This window comes from Lytechinus pictus, chromosome 6 (assembly GCF_037042905.1).
Source record: "Lytechinus pictus isolate F3 Inbred chromosome 6, Lp3.0, whole genome shotgun sequence".
Classification (NCBI taxonomy): Eukaryota; Metazoa; Echinodermata; class Echinoidea; order Temnopleuroida; family Toxopneustidae; genus Lytechinus; species Lytechinus pictus.
This window is the reverse complement of record NC_087250.1, coordinates 6,228,869-6,256,476: the sequence shown is the minus strand read 5'-3', so window position 1 is coordinate 6,256,476 and position 27,608 is coordinate 6,228,869. Positions and strand designations below refer to the sequence as shown.

The 27,608-nt window shown below is 34.6% G+C and overlaps 1 protein-coding gene across 1 annotated transcript; it reads right to left on the bottom strand.

Annotated features, from left to right (window-relative positions):
• On the bottom strand, nt 1–24,357 carry LOC129263503 (protein NLRC5-like). Its single transcript, XM_064100682.1, has 3 exons — nt 24,054–24,357; nt 15,557–17,127; nt 1–321 (listed from the first exon to the last, which is right to left on the bottom strand). Exons 1-3 carry the CDS (start codon nt 24,355–24,357, stop codon nt 1–3), a joined length of 2,196 nt encoding a protein of 731 aa, XP_063956752.1.
• Between the last annotated feature and the right edge of the window lie 3,251 nt (nt 24,358–27,608).

Sequence of the window (27,608 nt, the reverse complement as noted above, 5' to 3'; positions counted from 1 at the left end):
TCACTTTATCTCAAGTCGTTGCAATGATGTCAAACGTGTTGAAGATTCGACATATTCAACAAAGTCATCTCTAGCTGCATCTTCGACATCGATATCTTGCAACCCAGGTAGTGATGAGATCAACCCTTCGTAGCATTGTAACGTCACTTTATTGACTGATAGCTTTATGACGGATGGTAGTTCAGGAGGAGATGAAGGGAAAATGAGAGATGAGTCTGAGATGGTGAGGTAACCTAGTTCTGGAAATGATTTAAGACAGGACCATAGTCTATCTGTCACAGCGGTTGCCAGGATTGACTCCTCGAACTGCACATGAACAACCTGTTGTGGAGATACAAGAAAAAAGGTGAATTAAATAATCAGCGTAGGGAGGAGAAATATTCGGATAAGTTTATTTATGAAAGTATTTAATGTATCAATCAATATGGTTTCTTTAACTATTTGGAAAACGGAGTGTCGATTCATTTATTTCATTTTTTATCATAGGAATGTGTACGTCTTTCGATTAGCAGAAAAATCAGTAAAACCGCCTTGCAATACAAAGCTTCTTCTGTTATTTTTTTTTTCTGATTGTATATTGTTTAATCTAATCGTAGTATTCTCATTCATTTACCCATGTACTATTATTACGTGTGAGTGAAAAAATGACACCTCGAACATCCCCAATAAAAAAAAAATGCCATGGACGCATAATCATATATATATTTTGAAAGAAAGAGTGTCTTCTCCAAAATAAATTTGATACCTCATTTATGTGGTATGTGGTATGTTTTCGCGCTGTAATAATCAGTAGGTATTATTGGCAATGACGTTAACTTTGATTTATAAAAATGCAAGGCATGACTGCAGTGGATGAACCCAAGACGCAAATGATGTCATAACCCTACATGACTTAGAAAACATATTTGCAAATCCTTTTTCAATGAAATTAAGTTGAGAATCGATATAGAAAAGTGTTTATTAAACAATAATAATGCAAATTAATGGAAAATGTGTTTTGAACCGGATTTTATGCAGTCCTAAGTTGTAGGATAATGACATCATTGACATCTGGATTCATTTCATGTCGTCATACCTTATTTTGGCGCAAATCAAAATTCCTGCCCCCCTACGAAAAACCGCAGTATCTGACTTTTTTTTCTTTAATTTTCACCCTTTTTCAGAAAAGTAGTAGGTGAACCACCCTTTTTCACATGAAACATCCAGTTTTATGCATTTCTTTTGGGAAAATTACTTTTCAGTAACTGCAAAACGGAGTAGCCCTATCTACACTGAACTTTGGGTTTCCCCTTCAAAAATCACAGTATCTACATTTTGCACAATTGTATCCCTAAATTAGACCCCAAAAGAGCCAATCTGGAATAAAATTATTGGAAATGGTTTTTCAACTGATTTAAGTAGGTAGAATACGGGGTGGGGAAAGTGATTTTTTTCAAGGTCAAAGGTCAATGACCTTTTCATATATACTGTATAATGGTATCTCTGAGATGAAAAGGCGCAGGTTGGCGATCATGGTGTCAAAATGCACAGATTCTTACAAGAAGATCAAATTGAATAAAATTAAGTACCTATAATGCACATTCACCCTTAAAATTCAAGGTCAAAGCCTTTCAAAGGTCAATGCCCTTTTATACATGATATACCACGCTGTATAACAGTATCTATGAGATAAAAAGGCGCAGGTTGGTGATCTTGGTGTAAAAACTCACAGATTCTTGCAAGAAGGTCAAATGAAATAAAATGAAGTACATGAAATGGACATTCACCCATACAATTCAAGGTCAAAGGTCAATGACCTTTTTAACATTATATAATTGTTTCTCTGAGATAAAACACCGCAGGTGATGATCTTGATGCTAAAATGCAAAGATTTGTAAAACAAGATCAAACAAGACAAAAATATGCATAAAGAATAAATGCAAGGTCAGAGGCAATATATAAACATGACATAAAAATAACCATAAATTTGTCCTTTATGATCATATTTTATTTGTGAATAATGTAAAGAAAGATGGCTAATTTGTAATGAAAACATGGAAGTTTCATAATTTCACTCTGAAATAATGAAGGTCATGGTGACTGTATTTATGGGTATAGGTCAATGGTGGTATTCCCGAAGAAGTACCTGAAAAAAAAAACATACAAAGTGTTATAGTTACTGCTTTGCCACTTTTTGCACTTTTTTAATTTGATCGCTCTTTTTGCATGATTAACTTTTTGCCAACCATGGACTTTTTTAAACATCTCCTGTGCAAAATTAATGTTAGGGTGCACCTTTAAAAGGGATTTGCAAGGACTATGCTAACTTAATTCACAATAAACTTTGACTGGTTTATTGTAAAGATAAGTTTTGTCTATGTACTGTACAATGCAATGCATGCATCACTTTTTGTATATCGCGGCTGATCAAATCTTTATCTCAAAATTTAAATATTTTTTTGACAGCTCAGAATAAGCTAGATTTTAGAGTTATAAACATGGGTAGCAACCTTCTTTTGTCTCAAACGAGTTCTTCACAGGTATTAGGAGACTGCTTTCAGACAATATGAGACTGTCACAATTACTATATTTTTCAAAACACGGCCTTTTATAGGCTGCCCTCAAAATTAATTTTAAAATTTTGAGATACAAGATTTTATCAGCCCAGCCATTAATTATGTGGATGTAAAATAGACCAATCTTTGTGTAATGTGAATTAAAAGTGACTAGTCAAATTTGGCAATACCCTGTTACTCTGGTTAAACAAAGTGGGCAAAAAGCTAAGTGAGAAAACTATGAAATTATATACCAAAAAATTAGAATTAACAAAACTATTTGGCTTTTTAAATGTTAACGGTAATCTCCTAGGTCATATGAATTCTTTCTAAATCATCAATGAAAATTAGGTTTAAACAAAGTTGATAACTTGATTGTGGCATGGAGGTATAGTGATTCTGGTGGAAAACAACTAAAACTGTTTGAGCACAAAATTAAAAGTTGAATCCTTGATCAATAATTATGCCATGTCTTTTTCTTTCCAGTGATAGGTCACTTACCTCAATGCTATAATAAATACTATAAACTACTAGTTTAATCTTCTGAAAATGGATAGGATAGGTCCAATTATCATGTCACAGCTAGCATCAACTGAGAGCATTTCAAAACAGCAGAGGGATGATGATGAAAAAACGGCCATCATTAGAGCTGCAGCTTCTGTCATAGTAAATGGCATTAAATGTCTGACATTACGTATCTCAACTTCAGCAAAGATCATATTCCCTTATTATTTTAATTACCTCTCATTACGAGTTGCCGAAATCTCTTGAGATGCTAATGCTGCCGGACAAAAACTTCATATCTCCTTCAACCTTAAATCATCCATGATGCTATTTCTGCTAGGTATCAGTTTGTAAAGGGATCATATATTTGGTTCAGAACAACTGATTGTTATTAATGCACAAATTAGGCATATAATAATGAAATTCAAAGGGAGATAGTAGCTTACAAGTACACATCTATCGACCTAACAAACAAAACTCCTACAGCACCACTTCCAGTTCTTGAGAATCAAGCTGTGCAACATATCAGTAATAATATAGATCCTTGTTTGCTAACCCTTGACAGAACGTTAGGCTTTCATGGAATGGGCCAGATCAAAGTACCTGAAGATGTCAGAAGGGCTTTCAGAGTTTAATTAGTCTTTGCTGAAGTTGGGACACTTAACATCCTTTTCTTTGACAAAAGCTGCAACTCAAATGAATGCCTTACTTTAAGTCTTCATCACTGTCCCTGGCTATTCGAAAATGTTCTCGGATGATGCTTGCTCTGACTGAGAGTTAGGCCAATCCATTTAAAGATAAAGTTGTAGTTTATAGTATCATTGTAGCATTTGAGGTTAGTGACATATTGCTACATAGAAAAATAAATGAGTACCTTGATTTAGATTCATAAATTGTACATCTAAATGCTGCTACTTCAGACAACTTCACCATTTTCAAATTATATAAATGATTTTTTTTTCACTTTTGGCAATGCATTACAATATATATTAAAAGGTGTTATTTGATCTCAATTTCACCTCGAACTTGTATTTTGACAGCAGAATTGATCAAGGATTCAACTATTAATTTTGTGTTCGTTTTCCATGCAGGCCAGTCGTTTTCAATTTCTTTATCCCATCAGAATCACTATACCTACATGCCACAATCAAGTTATCAACCTATTACTTAATTCCCCTGACGTTATTGAAATAGTTAAGTGACCTCTAACCCCTAAATACATTTTCCTGGTCTTTATCCTTATTCAAGTGAAATTATTTTACAGCAAGGTTTTCATAACAAATACCCATCTTTCTTTAAATTATTCACAAATAAAATACGAACAAATGGGATAACTTTCTCTTTTTTTTGGGGGGGGGGGGGGTCAGGGGTCATGCAAGGATATATATATATAGATATTAACTTTTGACCTATGAATTTGGATTTCAAAGGTGAATGATTATCCTTTATGATTCTTTTGTGCCTTTTTATCTTCTTGCAAAAATAGCTTTTTGACACCAAGATCACCAACATGCAGCGTTTTATCTCAGAGATATTATATGATACATATGTAAAAAAAAGTAATTGACATTTGACCTTGAATTGTGGATTAATATGAATTCTAGGTGATTACTTTTATTTTATTTGATCTTCCTGTACGAACCTATGCATTTTGACACCAAGATCACCAACCTGTGCCTTTTCATCTCAGAGATACCATTATACCGTATAATATATAATGAAAAAAAAAAGATCATTGACTTTGAAAGGCTTTGACCTTGAATTTATGGGTAAATAAGCATTCAAGGTGCTTAATTCTTATTTTATTTAATCTTCCTGTAAGAATCTGTGTATTTTGACACCAAGACCATCAACCTGCACCTTTTCATCTCAGATATATCATTATATATTATGGTATATAATGTATAAAAGGCCATTGACCTTTGACCTGAAATTTAATGGGTGAATGTGAATTCTATGTACTTGATTTTATTTCATTTGATCTTCTTGCAAGAATCTGTGCGTTTTGACACCAAGATCACCAACCTGCGCCCTTTCATCTCAGAGATACTGTTATACAGTATGGTATATAATATATAAAAGGGCATTGACCTTTGAATGGCTTTGACCATGAATTTTAAGGGTGAATGTGCATTATAGGTACTTAATTTTATTTTATTTGATCTTCTTGTAAGAATCTGTGCATTTTGACACCATGATCGCCAACCTGCGCCTTTTCATATCAGAGATACCATTATACAGGATATATGAAAAGGTCATTGACCATTTGACCTTGAAAAAAAAACACTTTCCCCACCCCGTATTCTACCTAACTTTTTTTTTGTAAATGTTGACACCCATACCTACTCAAATCAGTTGAAAAACCATTTCCAATAATTTTATTCCAGATGGTTACTAATATCGGGATACTACAAGTTGAGATATTAAACATTTTATTTTATTCCTTCAAAGTCGCTCGAAACTATTTCCTTTATCAGGTATTCCTTTTGTCATCAATTCGTAGATTATACATGTGCCCATTTCGGGCAGAAACATACAAATGTTGTTTTTGTAGTATTTTGACAATTTGACATAATTGTAGATATTTGTAATGTTTATGGTAACTCCTATAGCTGGTAAATAACCAATTATCTGGGACATATTTTGTGTCTAGGTTAATCAGTCACAGTGGCTGACCTTATACAGGACGGATATTACTCTCGGGCCCTTTTATCAAAGTGGAAACAATGGCAGAGTAGGGATTGGAACTCACAAAAAAATTATATTTGTTTTAGGGGGGTTGCACCCACAAATGTAATAACGCCCACAAATGTAATAACACTTTCCCCACAAATGTAATTATTTCACCCACAAATGTAATAATGCACTTTACCCACAAATGTAATAATTTTTGATTGCCCGCAAATGTAATAAATTTGAAGGGATTTTGGGCGAATCCGTTTTCAGCAAAAATCCTATAGTAATGCGTTCATATTGCACAAAAGTGCAAAGTCTTTTTTTTCCAGACCCGGTTAATTAAAAAATTATAATATAAGTCCAAAGTCTTTTTTTCCAGACCCGGTTAATTCAAAAGTTATAATAAAAGTCCATTTTTTTTCCAGACCCGGTTATTTCAAAAATTATAATATAAGTCCAAAGTCTAAGTCAACCTCTTCCCCTCTATATTATGTATATTGCCTATGCATTGGCAAATTACACCATTTTGAATCACCCATTGAGGCAAAAGTGCGTTTACGGCCAATTTTATTGTCTTGCAATCACTTGGATAGGAAAGAGTAGGCTTTGCTCTATCAGCTACATATAAAGAAGTGCTGGCAAATAAAAGCCTACTCTCTCCAGGAGGCTGTCGAATTTACCCCACCCCACCCCTTTTTCATTATTGCTTATTTATTGGAGAATTCACCATTTCGGAAGGGCCGTTCTGATTAATAGTTCTGCCACTATTACCGCCTTGAAACTACTTGGGGAAGAAAGAGTAGGCTTTCCTTTATCAGCTACATATAAAGAAGTGGCTCTACTATATACCAGATACACCCTTTTTGCCTCAATCGGGGCTCCAAAATGGCGAGTTTTCCAATGAATTGGCAAAAATCGTAAAAAATGTGAGGTATTATTTATAGTCCCCTGAAGTGGGTCAGGCTTCGATATTGCAGCAATTCGTTATATACAACTGAAAGAGGGGAACTTACCCTTTCCTCTCTAAGTCGTTTCAAGGCAATAAAAGTGGCAGAGACACCTTTTTGCTTTATATCAGAAATGCATTTTTACCTCAATGGGTGCTCAAAAATTGTGAATTTCCAATAGATGTATCTAATTATTTATAAAAAACGGTTTATTTCAACAAGGCATCTATAGAGGCTGAAAAGCCGAATTGCATAACCTTTTACAATCATTTACATAAAAATACAATCAACATAAAAAAAAAAAAAAATTACACGAATATCAAAACACATAGAAAGGTTGTTTATCATGTTGGGGGCGCGTGTATTAAATATATAGATAAGCAATAATGCAAAGGGAGGGGGAGGGGGTGATTTCAACAGAAGGGGGTAGGCTATTATTTGCCAGCACATCTTTATATATGTAGCTGATATAGCAAAGCCTGTTCTTTCCTCTTTAAGTGGTTTCAAGGTAATAAAAGTGGCAGAGACGCCTTTTTGCTTCAGTTGGAGCTCCAAAATGGTGACTTTACAACAAATAGCCAAATCCCGAAAATAAGTGGGGTAACCTTAAGGAGATAGGCTTTGATTTGCCAACACTTCTTTATATGTAGCTGATAGAGCAAAGCCTACTGAAGAACCGCCCTTTTGCCTTGATAAGTGATCCAAAATTGTGACTGTCCAATAGATAGTCAAATACCGAAAATTGGTGGGGGAAATTCTACAGCCCCTTGAACATTCTTAAGGGGATGGGCTTCGATTTGCCAACACTTCTTTATATGCAGTTAATTGAGCAAAGCCTACTTTCTTCTCCAAGTCATTGCAAGAATATAAAATTGGCTGTACCATATAGTAGAAACGCGCTTTTGCCTCAATGGGTGATCCAAAATGGTGAAATATCCAATAAATCGGCAATATACATGATATAGGGGGTGACTCAGACAGCCCATGAGAGGGCTAGGGTTCGATGTGCCAGCGCTTATTTAGATGTAGCTGGTAAAAAAAACCTACTCTTTCTTTTCTAAGTGGTTTAAACAATACCATTGGGTTTACAACAAAGCGCAAACGCTTTTTTGCGTTGAGTCCAAAATTGTGAATTTTCAAATAAATTTGTAATATTAAACAAAAACCCCCCTCTGAGTGTTAGGCTTCGATGTGTCACTTCTTTAGATGTAGCTGGTAGAACAAAGCCTACTGTTTCCTCTCCAAGTGGTTTGCATGGGTAAAGCAACCATCCTTTTCCAGACTTGGTTATTGTAAAAAAAATAAATAGTTCTTACAAATATTCTAAAACCAATATCCAATAATCTAATTACTGTGGAATAACTTCTTCTATTTCTTCTTCTTTCTTTGGTTGGCAACGAGTCAAGATTGACTATTTTTGCCACAGCTTTTGTTCATTTTCAATAGCTTATTGTTATTTTTTTTCATTTCCATTCCTTTTTTTATTTTATTTTCTTTTTCTTTGTTTTTCTTTTTTTCTTTTTTTTCCGTTTCTTTTCTTGTTATTTTTTTAATATTTTCTTCTGTTTTTTTTTTCTTTTCCCTCTTTTTTCCCCCTTTGTTCATTTTTTCCCTTTTTTTTTCTTACTATTTCTTTTTAATTTCTTTTTAATTTCTCTTTATATTTCTTTTTTTCTTCTTTTGTATGCGTTCTGTTTCTTGTAGTAAGTTTGATTTTCTTCTGCTACAGTAAGCTGCAACAGAAAAAAAGAAAGTAAACTGGATTTGTGGCCTGATAAAACTTCAGGTCTCGGGACACCGAAAACTAAAGTATGGGATGAAAGTAAAAAAAATTGAAAACAAAACCAAAGAAACGAACAAATAAACAACGAAACTTTTCTCTTCATCCTTATCTCATTTCTGTCCCCCCTGACAAATCACCAAAATAAAGAACTCGGATAATTAGCAAAGGGTAAGAAAGGGAAAGAAAAGAAAAAAAATATGTCTCCTCTCTCTCTTCTCCTTTTTTTCCTGTCCTCTTTTTCTCCTTTTTTCCCCTTTTTTTTCCTTTTTTCCATTTTTTGGACTATAAAAATGGGAATCCTCCCTAATAAATCACAAATTTAAAGAACCTGGAAAAATAGCAAAGAGCGAAAATGGGAAAAATTAATGGAAAAACACAGGCTTCAGCTACTGATCGTATATGTATGTAAAAACCAATCGACTGCACACCGATTTATATCAATGCAAACCAATCGAGAGAGTAAAAAAAAAAGAACATGAAAAAATAACCATTCCATTCCTTGTTTTTATTTGGCAATAAGTCATTATTGAAGATCGATAGTAGACTTTCCTCCAGACACAGTTATTTCAAGATTAAATAAAGCATTAAAACCAAACCCCCAACAACGAATCTAAGAACCAACAATCCTCCAAATTAAGACCATGTAGAAAAGCACATGTTTAGAGCGTTGTCTTTATTCCAGACCCAGTCATTTAAAAAATAATTTAAACATTCTTAAAAACATAAGACTTTGTCATATTCTTATTCCTGTGAAATAACACGAGTATTATGCTTAGTCTTTCGTCTAGACCCGGCTATCTAAAAGATAAACAAATATTGAAGAAAACAAATCAAAGCTAAGACCAATCTTCAACATTAAACGCAATTAAAATGCTTAGGTTTAGAGCGTTGTCTTTACCCCACACCCAGTTTTCTTAAAAATACAAATTAAGCGAAACATTAATCTTAAAACTTAGACCCCAACATCTTCCAAACTATAAAAACCCTGTGAAAACACATACCACGAAAACGAAAAATTAATCATAGGTGTGGATATTCATATCTGAATGATACGCGCCTTAAAACCCAAGATAACAACAACAACAACGTTATTATACATCAATGATATTGTTGGGTCTTTGTTAATATTGTTTCTTTTTATTGTTTCTTATAATTTCCTATTTTTAGATAATTGGGTCTGGAACAAAGACTACGCCATATTTCCATGCTATTCAATGTTGATAAGATTGCATGGTCTTTGTTTTGTTGTTGTTGTTATGTTTTTAATGAATTTTATAACTGGGTCTGGACGAATGACTTAGCCATATTTCCATTTTATTCAACATGAATAGGATCGTGGGTCTTTGTTTTTTCTATTATTATTAATTTATTATTAATATTAATTATTTGTTATTTGAAAGATCTGGATCTGGAGGGAAGACTACACTATATTTCCATGTTATTCATCATCAATAAGATTGTGGGTCTTTGTTTTTTAATATTTTTGTTTTGTATTTTATGATCTTTTTATTTTATGATCTTTTATTCGAAATATCAGGGTCTGGAGTAAAGACTACGTATATTTCCATGTTATTCAACATCAATAGAATTATGGACTCTTTGTTTTATCATTATTTATCTTTTTTATGATTTGTTTTAAGAACTGGGTCTTGAGGAAAGACTACGGTATATTTTCAAGTTATTCAACATCAGTGATATTGTAGGGTCTTTGTTATTATTCTTTGTTTTTATTATTTTTTACAATTTGCTATTTTGAAATAACTTGGTCTGGAGCAAAGACTACACCATATATTTCCATTATATTATCTGCTGATAAGATTGCAAGGTCTTTGTTTTGTTGTTGTTGGTTTGTTTTTAATGATTTTTAATAACTGGGTTTGGAGGAAAGACTACGCTATATTTTAATGTTATTCAACATAAATAAGATTGTAAGTCTTTTCTTATTATAAGTTATTTATTATTATTTATTGTCATTAATTTTGTTATTTGAAAGATCTGGGTCTGGATAAAAGACTACGCTATATTTCCATGTTATTTAACATTGAATAAGATAGTGGGGTCTTTGTTACTTGTTGACTCTTTAAAGAATGATTTGTAATTTTCTAATAAGTGGGTCTGGAGGGAAGACTACGCTATATTTCCATGTTATCCTACGTCAATAAGATTGTGGGACCTTTGTTTTGTTATTATTATATATCATCTTTATGATTTTTAGTTATTTTAAAATAACTGGCTCATGAAGAAAGACTACGCTATATTTTCAGTCATTAAACATCAATGAGATTGTGGTTTCTTTGTTAATATTGTTCTTTATGATTCGCTATTTTGAAATAACCTGGGCTGGAACAAAGACTACACCATATTTCGATGCTAACAAACGTTAATAATATAATATTCATGATCCCCCCTGCTATTCAATGTTGAAAATATTGCAGGGTCTGTTTTTGGTTTTTGTTGTTGTTGTTGTTTTGTTTTTGAATGATTTTTTTATAACTGGGTCTGGAGGAAAAACTATGCTATATTCACATTTTGTTCAACATTAATAAGATCGTGGGGTCTTTGTTTTTCTTAATTATTATTTATAATTTGCTGTTTGAAATATTTGGGTCTGGAGGAAAGAATACACTAAACTTCTATGTTATTCAACATCAAGAAGAATTAATTTTGGGATCTTTATTCAGAAGATTGTTTAAATGTTTTATATAACCGGGTCTGGAGACAAAATACTGTGACTTTGCGCTATATTAACGCATTACTACAGTGTGTTTCAGAAAAAAGGTAATCCAAATCTAAAGGGCCGATATTCGGATCATATTTAATTTTGTGAAATGATTCTGCATGGATATGAAAGAAAAACTCATCAGGTTTCCATTGATACCCTATTTGTACCATTTTGCCACGCCTGACCGAATTAATTGATGTGTTGAAGACAACAGGTGCAGGTACCACATTTTCCAAGATTTTTTTGTGGGTAAAATATGTGATTGATAGAATGTAAAGAAGTTCTTTTAGGAAAGAAGAGTCAAGGCGTTCCTCTGAAATGATTATTGAAAGGTTAAGGTCTTATCCACCCACACCTTCAACTTGTCCTCTATTCCGGCCTTTGCACACAAAACCGGTAGCGCGGAGGAATGAAGGATATCTTGGACAGCTCGTCTTACCATTGCTGGATCATTGCACAAAAAGCATCCACCTCATGTCGAATTCGGCCCTGCAAATCATCAAGATCTTGAGGAGGAAATACAAATACCTCATTTTAAGTGTCCCTAAAGGAAATTATCACATGGCGCAAGGTCAGAGGATCTTGGTGGCCATTATAGGTCATGATTGAGGGCAACAACTTGATGTCCAAAGTGTTCTTTGAATCTATCTCGAACGACGTTGGATCGAAGGACATGAGTGTTTGTCATGAATCTACCAAAGATACAGGTACACTCTTCGAACCTGCCTCTCAAAATGTTGGTCCGACGACTTTGGTACGATCTCCTCGTTAATCATTTGCAAGTCCATTCGCCCACTTACACTCCATTCGAAGAAAAGGGTCCAATCAATTCGTTTTGCAAGCTCAGGCGTCGATAAAAAAGTATTCACATTGTCATCTTCCATTTCATCAAGTTTTCGATAACTTGGAAAAAGTGGTACATGCAGCCGTTGTCTTCAACGTTCTTAATTCGGTCATGGATGGCACAAATGGTACAAATAGGGTAGCAATGGAAAGCTGATCAGTTTTTCTTTCACATCCATGCAGAATAATTTCACAAATTAAATATAATTCGAATACCAACCCTCTAGATTTGGATTACCTTTTTTCTGAATCGCATTGTATAGGGTTCTAGTTTAGAACAGATTCGCCAAAGATCCCTTCAAATGTAAAACATTTGTGGATAAAGTCATTATTACATTTGTGGGCGATCAAAAATTATTACATTTGGGGGTAAAGTGCATTGTTTACATTTGTGGGTGAAATTATTACATTTGTGGGTAAAGGGTTTTAGTTTTTAATTTTAAGATACCAGGTCTTGAGAAAAGACTACGCTTGATTATCAATTTTCTCTTAGCGCATATATTCAAAATACGCGCCGAATAAGTTAAAACAACATCCAAGGCATTTATTCCATCAGTTTTAATTAACTGGGTCTGGATAATAGACTAAGCTCGATTCTTATTTTTATTCCACTGGAATATCATTATCGTATCTTAGTTTGGACTTATATTATAATTTTTGAATTATGCGGGTCTGGAAAAAAGACTGCACTTTTGTGCTATATGAGCGCAATACTATAGGGTTTTAGTTTTTAGTTACCGGGTCTGGAGAAAAAACTATACTTGATTCTCAATTTACTCTTAGCGCATATATTCACAATACGCGCCGTATGAGTTAAAACAACAACAAAGACATTAAAGGGGAATCCAGCCTTGGCCATAACATGTTGTGTTGAGAAGGAGAAAAACAAATGAAACAGAATGGTGAAAGTTTGAAAGAAATAGGACAAGCAATAAGAAAGTTATAGCTGCTTTAAAATTGAGATCACTAATACTATGTCGATTTCAAATTGGCAACTGAGTAAGTAAATTATGACAAGAGGCAAGGACAACTCTCCCATAGGCCATGTACTTTATTATCAGGAATTTGTGGTTTTCTCCTAAGTACCCATTCCCCTTGGGGCAGTAATCTAAATATAACCCAGATAGTATATTGTTTTATGTCCTCATGAAAGAAAAATATAATTTAAAATAAAACTTTGGGGAAAAATGACATTTTAGCCATAATATGTGTTGGAGGACATGGAAGAGTAGTCCTTGCCTTACATCACTGTGACATCCCATATGCGGCCAATTTGGAAATCTCCATGGGTATAGTGATTACCAATGTTTACAACTTTACAAAAATCATAACTTTCTTGTTGTTTGTCCAATATTGTTCAAACGTTCACCTATCAACTTGTCTGATTTGTCTTTACCTTATAAAAAAAGTTTTTATTTGGGTTGGATTCCCCTTTAACTCCACCAGTTTTAATCAACAGGGATTGGAGAAAAGACTAAGCTCGATTCTCATTTTCATTCCACTGGAATATCATTATCGTATCTTAGTTTGGACTTATATTATAATTTTTGAAATAACTGGATCTGGAAAAAAGACTTTGGAATTATATTATAATTTCTGAAACAACCGGGTCTGGAAAAAAGACTTTGGACTTTTGTGCTATACGAACGTATTACTATAGTATTTTAGTTTAGAACGAATTTGCCCAAAATCCCTTCAAATATATTACATTTGTGGGTAAAGACATTATCGCATTTGTGGGCGATCAAAAATTATTACATTTGTGGGTAAAGTGCATTATTACATTTGTGGGCGATTATTACATTTGTGGGTGTAACAGGGGTTAAAATAGGCACATAAATATATAATCTTAAATTTGATTATAAAAGGATACTTAGAAATAAGTAGTTTTGAACGGATTTGAAGAAAACATATAATGCTTGATATCTCAACTTCCCCAAAAAGTTGGTGCTGCGTTTTCCATAGGGAGGCAGATTTACATCACTGCAAAGAAGGTAAATTGCCAATTCGTCAAATGCCAGCTCATTCACTCACCACAAGGTCTACTTTCATTAAGTCTACTGCCATTTCGTAGATAAACATTTTGTCTAACAACCATTTGGTCCAATCATCTTTTCGTGTAACGGTCAGTCGGCAAGCCCAAAAAGTAGCTTCTTTTATCCAAGTGATATTCATGACTAGAGGGTTTTTGCATTGTTAATGAGCTTGGTGTGAACCCAAACACCTCTTTTTATCTGACCATTGCTGCTCTAAATATTGTCTACATTTCAAGTTTTTGGTATGTTTGTAAAGAAGACGAATTATTATTTTATGTCATGTGTTTGGATTTTTAAAAGGATGTTGTTATATAGGAAAAACTTTTGATCTAAAACATGAAATGAAATAACTTTTTTTCATGCAACATAAGTTGTTGTTTTCACACTTGATTTCTGTTTAAGCACAAATGATTTTTAAATCATGATAAAGCTGAAGATCTAAGCTTTAATATGATATAATTTTTTTATATGAAGGAGTATTTTAGATGGGTCAGCAGCCAGCTTTTCATAGGCCAAGTACATTTAGCAGCTCAAAAACAAGGATACTGCGCTCTGATTGGTCATAGCGTAGGTCCATGGTCAAAGAGACCACACACCCATGCAAATTCCAATGTTCCCCACACTGGGCCTCTGCAAGGTCACACTCACCATGTGGTAATCTCTTCAAATTACCCGCGCCTGTTGTTTTGAAAATATTGTTCAGTTAATCAGAACTCTGGATTTTATGTTACTCAGAAATTTCAGAAATCTCGTTTTGCATCTTGATGGAAAAAGCTGGCTGCTGACCCATCTAAAAGATGCCACATATTAAGAATGACATTGTAAGAGAGTATAGAGTTTGAGCTTTCTGATGATATATATAATGTTTGTGCCTAAAACACAAAATGTCGCACAATTTGCACGTGAAAACGAAGGAAGAAAATTCTGTTTGATGCATATCTTCAGGAAAAAAAAATCACTTATTTATCAAAATATTTTATTCCAAAGAAATGACTAATATAAAAGAGTAACATTTAGTCTTTCCCATGGTACAAAAATAATCAATATTACTCAAGAAGAAAGAGGTAAAATTCTTCGAGATAGAAAGTCTCAAAATTCACGAGATTTTGCAGGGACATGAATTCAGCCACGAGAGGACTTGGATAAATCTTGCTCATTTGCTAATTAACACAGGGGCTTGCCGACTGACTGGTAATCACCATTTCGTCTCATAACCAGATGGTCTGATATCAATTTCATTTTCATTAATTTTCCACGATTTAATACTTAGTCCATTTAGACCAAATGACATATATACTAAATGGCTATTGTACTATCTGGTTATTAGACGTAATTGCATGAGCCTAAATAAAAGTTGACCATGTGATGAATAGATGAATATATTTTAAGTGACTGTTGATTTTGTATTGGTTTTTTACGATCAATATGTTTTTTGGTTATTTATGACAACAAAATATGTAAAATTATAAATCACGTAAATTGCTCTAGAAATCATTATCTGGCTAGAATACCTTCTGTTTCAGCTCACTAGGAAGATTTCGCATCCCAACTGCAGTATATACTGTTGGTGACTTTAAGATCATACTCTGTGCCGTCACACACCTCCGAATCAACGATGACACACCCCCAACGTTAACCCCAGACTCTGACGAACAATCGAGGAGAATACGATATCGCTCACTCTCAGATAAATAGCTATTTGTAAGGAGCGTTTCCATTATTCTTACGCAGAGGTTGTTCTTCGTACCAGCAGCAAAGCGAATAAGATTTTCATATTCACTAATGTTTCTGTTAATCTTTCGCAGTACTCGGTCTATCTTACTAATCTTGAAAGCAAACATAAAGCGATTTGTTTCATCGGCAAGGAACTTCCCAGCTGCATGTTCTTGAGCAAGTTTGTGATAAAACTCAATAGTAGTTATAGATGTTTCGCTTGTTTGAGGAAGACGTCCGGTTGAAACAACTGTCTTAGACACTATTCCAAGGGCACATGCCATATGCAGGATAGAAGGAATTCTCAGAAAATCACGAGACTTAAATACTAACTTCTTAGAATCATTGAGCAAACCAGTTAGAGCAACTTCACCAAGTTTGAGGATTATTTTGGTCAGATTTTGGGTTGATTCTATCAAGCCGGGTGAACGAGCATTCGCATGGTGCATTAAAAACACGTTCACTTTGTCGAGTAATGCTGTTTGATTTGTAATATCACTTTGAAGTGGATCTTCAGACCATAGGTGACAAACCATGAGGCAAAACAGTGGCGTTTTTACCAGTTCCTCAATTAATGGTTGCTCATCAAGATAAACCTTCAGACCATCTGCACTCATAGACTTGTTAATGGAAGTAAAGAACTTGTCGATGTAATTACGGGAGCTCTCTGGTGAGAAGCCTTCGATCACCATCTTCGTGTATACCCTTGGTAGATCCCCTTGACTGAAAAAGTCGTCCAGGTGAGGTCGAGTTGTAACAAGAACTCGACATTGTCGAAACATTTTCCATTGGAGAATGCTTAAGATGTTGCTTGTGGAAGAAATCCCAGCATACTCATCTAGCCCGTCAAGTACAATGTGACAGATTCCCTGATGCTGTCTGATAAAACTTTCTAGCCCCTCTGGTGTCAGATCATCAACATCACTCAGGAGTTGCGATATGATGGCTTCTCCAATCGATGTTGTTTTACTTGTATTTCGAAACTTTACAACAAACAGAAGTGGCAAGTCCTCTAATCCTGACCCATGTTCTTTGTGAATCCAGTCGTGTGCCATCTTAGCCACAGCTGTCGTCTTTCCTCGTCCTGCTGGAGCCGAAATAAGGATTCGAGGTGGAAACCTTCCGTTTACTTTTGCTGAAAATATTTTCCCAGCTGAGCCTTTAAGTATTTCCTTTTCCTTAATATCTTCTCCATGAGAGTCTTTCTTTACCATAGTAACAACGGTGTGCATTTCTTCAAACTCTGCATAATCATCTTTGTCCCACGGTTTCATTTGAATTTTGCATAGCTCTGTCGAGTATGTATCCTCCAAGATTGTGCGACATTTTCGAACAGTCAGAGATTCCGAAATCTTCTCACTGTATATGTCTGAAATAATAAGAAACAAAAAACAGTAAAGAAAATAAATGCGATAACCGTCCTTCAAAATAATGATACAAATCAAAATGAAATGATAAGTATGCATTGTTGCAAATTTGATAAAGAGTAACACTATGGCAAAAGTACCTCTGATATCAATGCTATTTTTTTATATTGAGAAAAATGAAAATAATCTGAAAAATTATGTTTATAATTGTTTTGTTGTGTTACGTGCATAGCATTTTCTTTGTCTTTTATGTATCTATAATTTGTAAAAAAAAAATTTGGAGGCAGAAATTGTATATACAGTATATATATATATCGAAGCAGACTATTTCTATATATATATATATATATATATATATATATATATATATATATATATATATATATATATAGAAAATGACGGATATAACGGACACAAAAGCAACAAGCAGTCACAGCAATGCCACCGCCCTCAGTCAATACGTCTGGACATTAAAAGATAGCAACACGCCATATTCCATCCATTAGAAACTACTGAAGAAGTGCAAAGCTTACTCAACTGCCTCAAAAAAGATGTAACTTCTGTATTACTGAATTTTTTTTCATAATATGTCACACTGATCTAGGTTCTTTGAATTGTAGAAATGAATTGACGACACCTTGCCGACATAGGACCAAACACCTCCTGTGTAACATCAAATAATAGCCTTAATCCAATTCGATACCGTAGATTACTTTAATCCGCTGAACAGTCAATAATGGACCTTAAACCTCTGTAACTCATTTTGTATTGGTCATGCCTCCTTAGTCACAGTCTTTCATGAACTTATTCTCATTACTTTGCTTTACCCTAACCCAAAACAGAATATTCTCGACGCACTATCCAATACAGAGGTGCATCTCTTTATAATACTCTTCCCCATCACATGAAATTATTGGAAAATATCGATGCATTAAAAAAAGGCCTTAAAAACATTTTTTCCAGACTTCTTGTAATTTTAAGTTCAGATCCCTCATTCTCATTTTTTTACTTTGTTATCTTTTATGTATATTGAAAATACATTTTTTCTTACTTTTTTCACATTTTGTCAACGTCTTTATCGTAAGTTAACTAAGTTTTTCTTTTCCGGTATTATATTCACATGTATATCTCTGTAAGGGCCCCCTCAGTAAAACAGCGTTGATATGTTATCAACGCTGAGTAGGGCAGTCCCTCCGTATTTTTTTTTTTGATCATTTCTTTGTTATTGTAAATATATCTATCGTTTTTATTATTTTTATTTGACGGAAAATAAATACAATACAATGCAACTTCTCATAAATGAACCATCAAAGTTAGATCGAAACCATCATAATGTGTATGCATATTGCAACATGCATAAACAAGCATGCTTTACATGCTTTAGCTTTGTTTAACCCGCATTGACCGATTAACATGCATTTTTATGAAGAGATGTTAAGCATATATGGCACAATTTAATTATCTTAAGGGTGTAGATGTATTCATAATAAGAATAAAGACATAATATACATACAAATAATTTTCATTTGAGTATGAACAAAAATAGTAATTACCTGTTGAGGATGACGGAGAGACTGTGGAAATTTATATCCAATCGGATACTTAAGAATAATTAAGCAGTAATTATTTTACTGACTTGAATAGGTTTCATAACTGTAAGGAACAACATTGTTCACAAAAAAATGAAGTTTTCATATAAATCATGAAATTCCTGCCACGTCAAGATTTATTCTGGCTTTGATTAAAATATTGTAAATATTGTCTGTAGATCATGTTGTGTGGCGGTCGATACGTAGTGGAAGTAATAAAATAATTTGGTAAACAAAGAACAGAAAAATTGTTGTCATGGTAACATTTTACACCCATAGGGTAAGTGAAATCATTTTGTTTGCCTACAACAAATGAATCGAAACATTGAAAAAGGTGGAATGAATGATAAGAAGAGAAAATAGCCTGATACGAAAAGGCGCTCCATCCCCACCAAGACATAAACGGTTTCAAAACAGGGGCGGGGATAGAATGAAAAGGGAATAAATAATTATATACATTTCTACAAAATGAATAAGACAACAACATTAAGGGCCGAGACCCCCCAAAAAATAAATAAATAAATAATTAATTAAAAAATAAGGATAAGGATAAAAATGAATGGGGTCAGCGAAGTTGTGAAACTGGGAGGGGGGCCTAAATTCCTTGTATTGCCTGAAAATTTGAATAGAGCAGGCATTTAAAGGGGAAGCTGAGTGACATAAAAAAAGAGAGAAAGTTATGATGTTCGAGTATTCATTATTTCAAACTGTGGACAATTATAATCCCTATACGTTTTTCCAAAGTGAGATATTACTCTCTCCAATGGGACAATTACTTCCTTATGTGACTTTTGGGGTCCCTAATCGGATATTTAATATAGCTATATGGATACTTTCAACCTACATGGACATTTGCAATTCCTAATCGGACATCCATATAATATTCTTATGCCGACATTCGCTCATGGACACGGACATTTGAATGGACAATTGGTTCCATTCATATGTCCGTGATCATGGGCGAATGTCCGCATAACTGCTCCTAAAATAGCTGGGTAACTGACGAACTAGTTCGGAAGGTACTTTCATCGGCCGTTTCCTCCAGCCACCTAAGACATGTAAGACGTATCATCAGCCTCGAAGGAGACTTTCTCTAACCGCTGACCAGTATTAAAATACTGACCCCAGTGTCCGATTTACAGAAACAATGGAGGAAAGTATCTGGGTTTTCTCGCAAAAAAAATAAATTTCCTTTCAATTATTAACGTTGTTAAAGATAAAAACAAGTGAATATATTCTTATTTCATTTCGTTATTTCTTTGATCCATGTATGATTATACTAAAAATTATAATGATAAATTACTAAATTTGGCCTTGTGGTGGCAGTATTGCTGATTGAGTTGTAGAATCCCGGGGGCCAGTTCCATTGACGAGTGGATACCATGCGCGACCATGGGGTCTCAAAAGCACCCTAAACACGTATTTTGCATATTCTGAAAATGCACCCCTTAACAAGTATTGGCGTGTGATGAAACCATATCCTTACAAATATTGGAAACAAAACGATACTCTTGGCAAGTATTCACTGAATTGAACCCCTAAACAAGTACAACAATATTTTAATTGTTATGTCACGGAGGTCGGTCGTCAGTTTTTACATTTTACCTACATCGTTGGGTTTAGTACAGCCCCACCTCCCAAACCTCACGCAAATCGTACTCTAGACACGTATAGTGTTGACTCTTGGGGCAAAAAGTTCATCCTTTATAAAACAATTTAGTCTAAATTTTTTATACCATCTCAAATTTGACCCTAAACACGTAGCTTCCTAGCGAAAATAGATACCTTTTTATTAATTATTTTAGTGTTTTTGACACCCTTATTACGTTACGTACGTAACGTGCCCTATCTTGAAAAAAAAAACATCCTTTTTACGTGTTTTTTGGTCGCGCATGGTATCCACTCGTCAAAAATCGATGTACTTAATAACGTTAACTCGGACGGGCTATCATGTATTCAGCTCTCGTAGCTCCTTTTTTTGGTAAGTTCTAGTAACAGGTGGAATAAACATTTGACATCCCAAGGTCTAATGACTGTACAGTGCACCTATTTGCTGTGCACAAAGAGTAGGATCAGTTTTGTTTTGTTACTCTTTGAGAGAGGTTGTGTTCTGAGGAGCAAGGAAGAAATGACCCTCAGTTTTTGGTAATTTTCGAGTTTTCCTACCCACAACGGTGAGTCCTTGGGTCAGAGAGCTCTTACTCAGGACAGTCATTATATTCTGGGGCTATAAAGTTAGTACACACCTTCAGTTATTGTCAGCCCTAAATTACATGTATGATTTTTCCAGAGTCGTTAATCGTGAATTACTCTTGAGTTTTATTCGACGCAATGCGTCAGGTCGTAAGGACCTAATCTTCGGAGACGCCATTCTTTAACATCTTCATAGATCTTTTGTATTCATCGATATTCGTTATTCTGCGTCAACATTCTTCAAGGTCATCGAATATCCGGGATTTCAGTCAATTGTCGTTATTTCATCGACATCATAAAAAGGACTGCATCCAAGATTAATCATGGAAGTATTTTGATTTAATAAACCTTTCAATACTGTCCGGACAAATTCTCAACGGATAGAATTAAACCCTTTTTTGTTCTAAATCATTTGAAAACCAATAACTTGTATATGTGAATTTATGTTTCATAGATTGTTAAAAGCCCCCTCACACCTGACCGAATGTAGGCGGACGAACGGTGACGAACTAGAAAAATTAACGAAATGCACGCGAATTCGAATAAAATTTCAGTCAAATAATGCGATCAGTAACTATTGTCAAATTTTATCCACGAACGGTAAGCAAATGATAAATATGACATGCGAAGGAATATCGATTTTCGGTTCACCTCTTTGAGAAAATTGCGGCCGAAGGCGAGCGAAGGGTTGATATAACCCAATAAGACGAACGAACAGTGAGCAATGGTTTGATATGGCGTGCGATCAGAAACGAAGACGAGGGAACAGATCGGGCAATCTTGTTCGTTGTGTCATCGTGTTGCTTCGTTACGGGTTCTTTCGAGATCGGTCCACTTTGGCAAAAGCGCGATGAGGGACTATGTGTGACAATAAAACACGAACGATAAACTAACGATTACCGCAGACTAATAAGAGATGCGAATTCAAACAGAAGACCAACGATTTCTCAATTCGTCGGGAAATGATATAGTTGTAATAAACAACTTTAATTCAGTATGATTGTTGTTCACTGCAGTTACTAATATGTACTTTAACTTCATCATAGCTCTCTATACATAAAAGAAGGGTGCTTGGGGTACATGATATGTGGTGATTGGTGACCAAAAAAAACCGGTTTGATCCTGAAACTCATTTTGACTACCCCTTACACTCTTATTATGTTTATGCCGTATAGCGTGTATTGTGTCATTTTATGTTTTATATTTGAAGAGTTTAGTTGCAAAAGGGGTTAGGTCCACTTTGGACCATTCCGAGAAAACCATGTGTTTTATTCTCACTTAATGCAATATTCTTAAGATAAACTAAATTGTCACGATATATATATACCCTATCATGTGAACATAACATTGGGTATAAAAGAAATCTACCTGTCTTCAATTTTTGTCTATACTTTTAAAAAATATATCATTGTGGACCTAACCCCTTTTGCAAGTATTTGAAATGAATCCAATCTCTTTTGATTAAAAAAGTAGTTTTTCTTTGCCACTTTCATTCACGCTTTCATTTGAATTTCAAATTATCTTTGGTATCATCAGAGTGACTAAAAATTAAGAGGTTTAGAGACGGAAAACAATAAAATTTATGAAAAATGGACCTAACCCCTTTTGACAAATGAGTTCTTCAGAAGAGTTAAGTTGCAAAAGGAATTAGGTCCACTCCAAGAAAATATTTTTTTTAATTCTCCCATAATGCAATATTCTTATGCGAAACTGAATTTTTATGATACCCTACCATGAAAACATAAAATTGGGTATAAGATAAATCTAGCTGTCTTCATATTTTTGAAGATATTCTTTTCCAAAAAAATTATGTGTGGACCTAACCCCTTTTGCAACTAAACTGAAATGGACCTTACCCCTTGTGAAAAAAAAAGGGATTTTTCTTTGCCATTTTAGTTCACTTTTTAATAGGAATTTCAACTTTTCTTTGGTATCATCTTATAGAGCTACTAAAAATCTATACATTAAGAAATAAAAATCAAATTTTATGAAAAATGGACCCATCCCCTTTTGCAAGTGAGCTCTTCAATTTTATCTCACCTTATGTAATACTTCAATACATTTTGTAATGTAATTTTATTTATAAATAAATCTGAATTTGAATGGATTTAAGATAAATCGATATAATTCATATCAAAGGGATAACCCCGTGTGAAAAAAAAAACGTCGTATCGAGCCCTTTTTTTCACAGATAATATATTTACACTCAGTACTAGACAAATGCGTAATATTGAAGTGGATAGTATAGAGTGCATGTCATGAAAAAAAATAAATATATTTTGGAAAAGCTGTTACTGTGTCTCTTTATATGATGAAGAATGCTGCAAAATCTCCTCTGTCAGATGACACCGATAATTGTTTTTTGGTTTCTTGGTTGCTCGATAATACTCCTTATTTTGTTCGAGGCTGCAATAAATAACTTTCGGCAAAATTTTATAGAAGGTGGAATAGAATTCTCCAAATGAAATAAATTGTGTTCTTTGGATACAGGTATAATTAGCTTCTTTTTTTGTGTGTAGATTTGAGATTGCTAACTTTATATAATATATGATATCCGTCATTTTGTTCAATTCCATTCAATTCGATTACATATTCCAAATCAAATATATGACAAAAACATATACATAAAATGCAAACAAAATAGTATTGAGCGTTGTTTTAATCAAATATTATCACCGTATGCAAGGAAGCTTGAAAATATGCAACGCATATTCCACAGGCATATCTAAACGCATGCAATTTTGTTTATTCAGTAAAGCATACAAGTTTGCATTTGAGTATCATCTGATATAGAAAAATAAAAGTTTCTGTAAATGTTAACAAATCTACTTCATGATGCACCTTTCCCCAAAATGTAATTTTCCTTATACATGCTGTTTTATTGTTTTGATATCTGATACGAATTTGATTTCTGATACGATAGACATTAACACACATTTAGCATGCTTTCGTTACTTTTCAAAAGAAGCACTCATTAATTTCCAAACAACGTGACACTTGATGATGGATTGCAGAGAGAGAGAGAGAGAGAGAGAGACAGAGTGAGTATGCAAACAGTCATCCACCAAATGCACCAAAACAAAACAAAACACATGTGTATTCTTTTGTTACCTTTATGATATAGAATGTGGGAATTTTAAACCTACCCGGAGTGGTTATTGTCTCTTTAAGATGAGTTTCAGCAAGCGTGACTAGATGAGCATCAATAAGAGCTTGTTTCAGCCTGAGATGCTGGTCGGCAGGCTCCACGGTCTGTCTCCAGTCAAACAGCATGTCACGTGTTCCCTTGCAAGTGACTCGTCCTTCTAGTCTGTTAGTTTCTGTGTATCTATTGATGGCTGCAGCGTTGAACCCTAGTGTTCGTCCTAAGCCCTCCATCTGTTCACCTGTCTCGATGTCTTCAGCCAGCTTGGAAAGAAGATCATCGGTAACAGCTCCTTGTGTTGTCATCGCTGTAATACAGTAGGGAAGGGGAAAAAATCTTAGATTAGGGAAATTAGTGGAAAAGAAAATGGTCCCTTGTCGCAAGAAAACATGATTTCCGTCGAGAACAGTTCGGGCAGAAATGTGACATAGGTGACGAATACAAGTGATAATTGGACCTCAAATTTGACTTATTTTGTCTTTTTCTTGTACTTCGTGAGCTTATTATTCATGTACTAATAAAAACGCTATCATGCAAAATAACTCGCTCTTTCCAAGAAAACCAAGCTGAACGATATTGCCTTCGCCGGGCATTGGCGTGAATCCCCGCGAAGCGGGACATTCTCGCTCCATTTTTCACCATTGCTGGAGTCTAATTATTTAATTGTTTTTTAATGACCAAATTTCTTTTAGGATATCTACAAAAGACCCTTGTGATTTATCGTTTAATTTGGGGTGGCTGGTTTACTTCTTAAAAGCTAGGGTTTTCCATACATAACCTTCAAGACTTACTTTTATTATCATTCAATATCACAATAATGTTGATTTATATTTAGAGTCAAAGACAAAAGAAATGATGTACGAATGACCATTATTAAAGAAAAAAATACGGTTCAAGTGAGATAAATCGTCTGTGTAGGCTGTTGAAACACCAACACTTTCTCAATGCCGTCTGGAAATAGATCTAAAAAAAAATTTGATATTTTTCATAACAAAAACACCAAAGATAATCAGGTACCGTTAAGCGGTTTGTTAATACGCTCTTAAAATGATACATCTTCTTCTTCAAATAAAGTTGTATTTCGGAATTGGTTGCTTGCGTGATTTCTTATCGTTCGTATGCTTTGAAATGTGTACCGAGGGTTGAAATGCTTATCTTATTCCATGATTATCGGTAGATGTAGGTGAGATGTCAAATGATACTGTGATATGAAGCGTCATTAATTAATATCGTTTTTTACCATCACTTCGCAGACGCTTTTTGCACCGTTCGGAATCTATTGAAAATGTTGGTCAAATCACAATGGACAGATAAGAGGTCGAAAGTAGGTGGACGGGGACAGCACATCGTTTCAAGATTCGGACCGAAAAAATTGCAAATATGTCGTTTGTGCAGAGTCTAGGACTACACTGATGTTTCACTCACCGATTTTCGACAAAGGCTGTTTTGTTATGAAGGGCTTTTGACAACAGATTTTCTCCGTTCGAGAAAGCGTCTGCGAGGTTATTGGTAAATGCCACTGGCGTAAATCCCGGGGGGGGGGATATCCCCCCACTTTTCGAGGAGGGGGGATGGCCTGTACAAACAACCCCCCCCCCCCCACTTTTTACGAAAAAAATGAAAAAAAATCACAAGAGATAATTGTTTTATTGGTGAAAATTCTTCCTAAAATACCGCTTAACAAATAAAACAATATTATTGAATCATAAAATGCAAATAAAGAGCCAGTTCACCATTTCCAAACGAAATACTTATGTCCTTATTATAACATTGAAGAGAAACCTCTGTTTCTTCCAATTCATCAATGTTGGGGTCTTTGGGAAGGGATTAAGATGGAATGTCAAATTTTTTTTAATGTAATCTCTAATAAAACCATTAAACCATCATGGGGTAAAAAAAGATAATAATATTGGAGGGGTATTTGCCATATGGACAAACAGTGGCGTAACTACGGGGGGCATGGGGGGCACATCCCCCCCCCCCCCCCATCGGCTGACCCAAAAAAAAAGGGGAAAGGGGAAAAGGAGAAAAGAGGGAGAAAGGAAGAGAAACGTAGTGGGAAAGAAGAAAATATTATTCATTATAATGTTATATTATATTATAATTATGTTATGTTACATTACATAAGAAACATATTTATCATAACTTTATGAAACATAATTTGCCCAGGGCCTACGTCTTCATTGTTCTTAGTGCTCGCATTGTCTGTTTAACGTGATATATAATCCTGTTGTACTAAAACATCCCGTTTTCAAGTCAATATAAACCAAATATATTTCCTAGCACTTGAGTTATCATTGTTTTATGTAGTGACATATGCTTCTTTTTCACGACTCAAAAAGTGATTGCCCCATGTTAAGGTCTTCGTATATATGAAACATTTCCTCTCCGTGATTACGTTCGCATATATATATTGGTGAGATATGTCTGCTTTTCATAAATTCCTAAAATCAGTCCTTAAAATGTCCCTTCTGATCTGAATATCAAATATTTTCAGCTCGCGCTTCGCGCTCACATGATTTGGTTAATGAAATACGTACGGTCCTAGTTAATTCTTACAAAAAACCTTAGAATGCCCCACTTCAGGTCTAAATTATCTAAATTTTCAGCTCGCGCTTCGCGCTCGCATTGTTTAGCGAGACAGGTACCTATCATGATTACACAAATTTGATTATAATGTCCCTTTTTAGGTGTGAATATTAAAAAAAATCAGCTCGCGCTTCGCGCTCGCATTATTTGATCAGTGAGATACATATCAGTTTAATGACATAGTCCTTAAAATGTCTCTATTAGGTCAGTATAACTGGCAACTGAGCGCGCTCACTAGCGCACTCACTCAGTGATTCAAAAATTTTGCTGGTGCCCCCCCCCCCCATGCCGTGACCCACGGTACGCCACTGTGAACATATCAATGGCAATTCCTTGCATATCTAAAAACATGATTGCAAAAAAATGCCAAAATATTTCAGTAATCCCCCCCCCCCCACCCATCAACACTGATTTACGCCAGTTGTAAATGCCCTATGATTCGTATGATCTCCGATAATGATGTCGGTATACTCGACTTTCTTCTTTGACCAGATTAAAGAGGGACGTACTGTCCTTTCATGATACAGTTACACCAATAAAATCCACGCTGAATCTACCGATAATATGTCATTGGAAATACGAAAATAGCTTTTGTCGATCTGGGACCCGTAATATAAAGCTTTGTAAAACATCGTACAACATTTCTTACGATTGATTGCATTGGCTACAATGAACAGATAATCATGAAAATATTTATAAAACCTAATTGGAAGATTACAGCTGAAGTAACTTCACTGCACTTTTTAAGATGTGTGATGCTCATGTTCCTGAGCAAAACGTTTATCGTACGAATGTTGAAAAGAGCTAAATTTGGCATGGACGGTATTTAACCATTCTATTGTGAATATATTGCATGCTTGCTATCATAAAAGCGTTGCTTTCTTTGTAAGAAAGTAGAAAATGCTAAACAATTAAATGCTTACCCGATTATATTCGCTGTTGTTGTTGTGGTATTATACTTTTATTT

Bases quoted from the DNA above. Each gene is read 5' to 3' on its own strand.
- LOC129263503 (XM_064100682.1), bottom strand. From the start codon at position 24,357: ATGACAACACAAGGAGCTGTTACCGATGATCTTCTTTCCAAGCTGGCT. The intron at 17,128-24,053 runs GTAGGTTTAAAA...TTATTATTTCAG, and splicing joins AGAGACAATAACCACTCCGG to ACATATACAGTGAGAAGATT. The intron at 322-15,556 runs GTATTCTAGCCA...TCTCCACAACAG, and splicing joins CTAGTGAGCTGAAACAGAAG to GTTGTTCATGTGCAGTTCGA.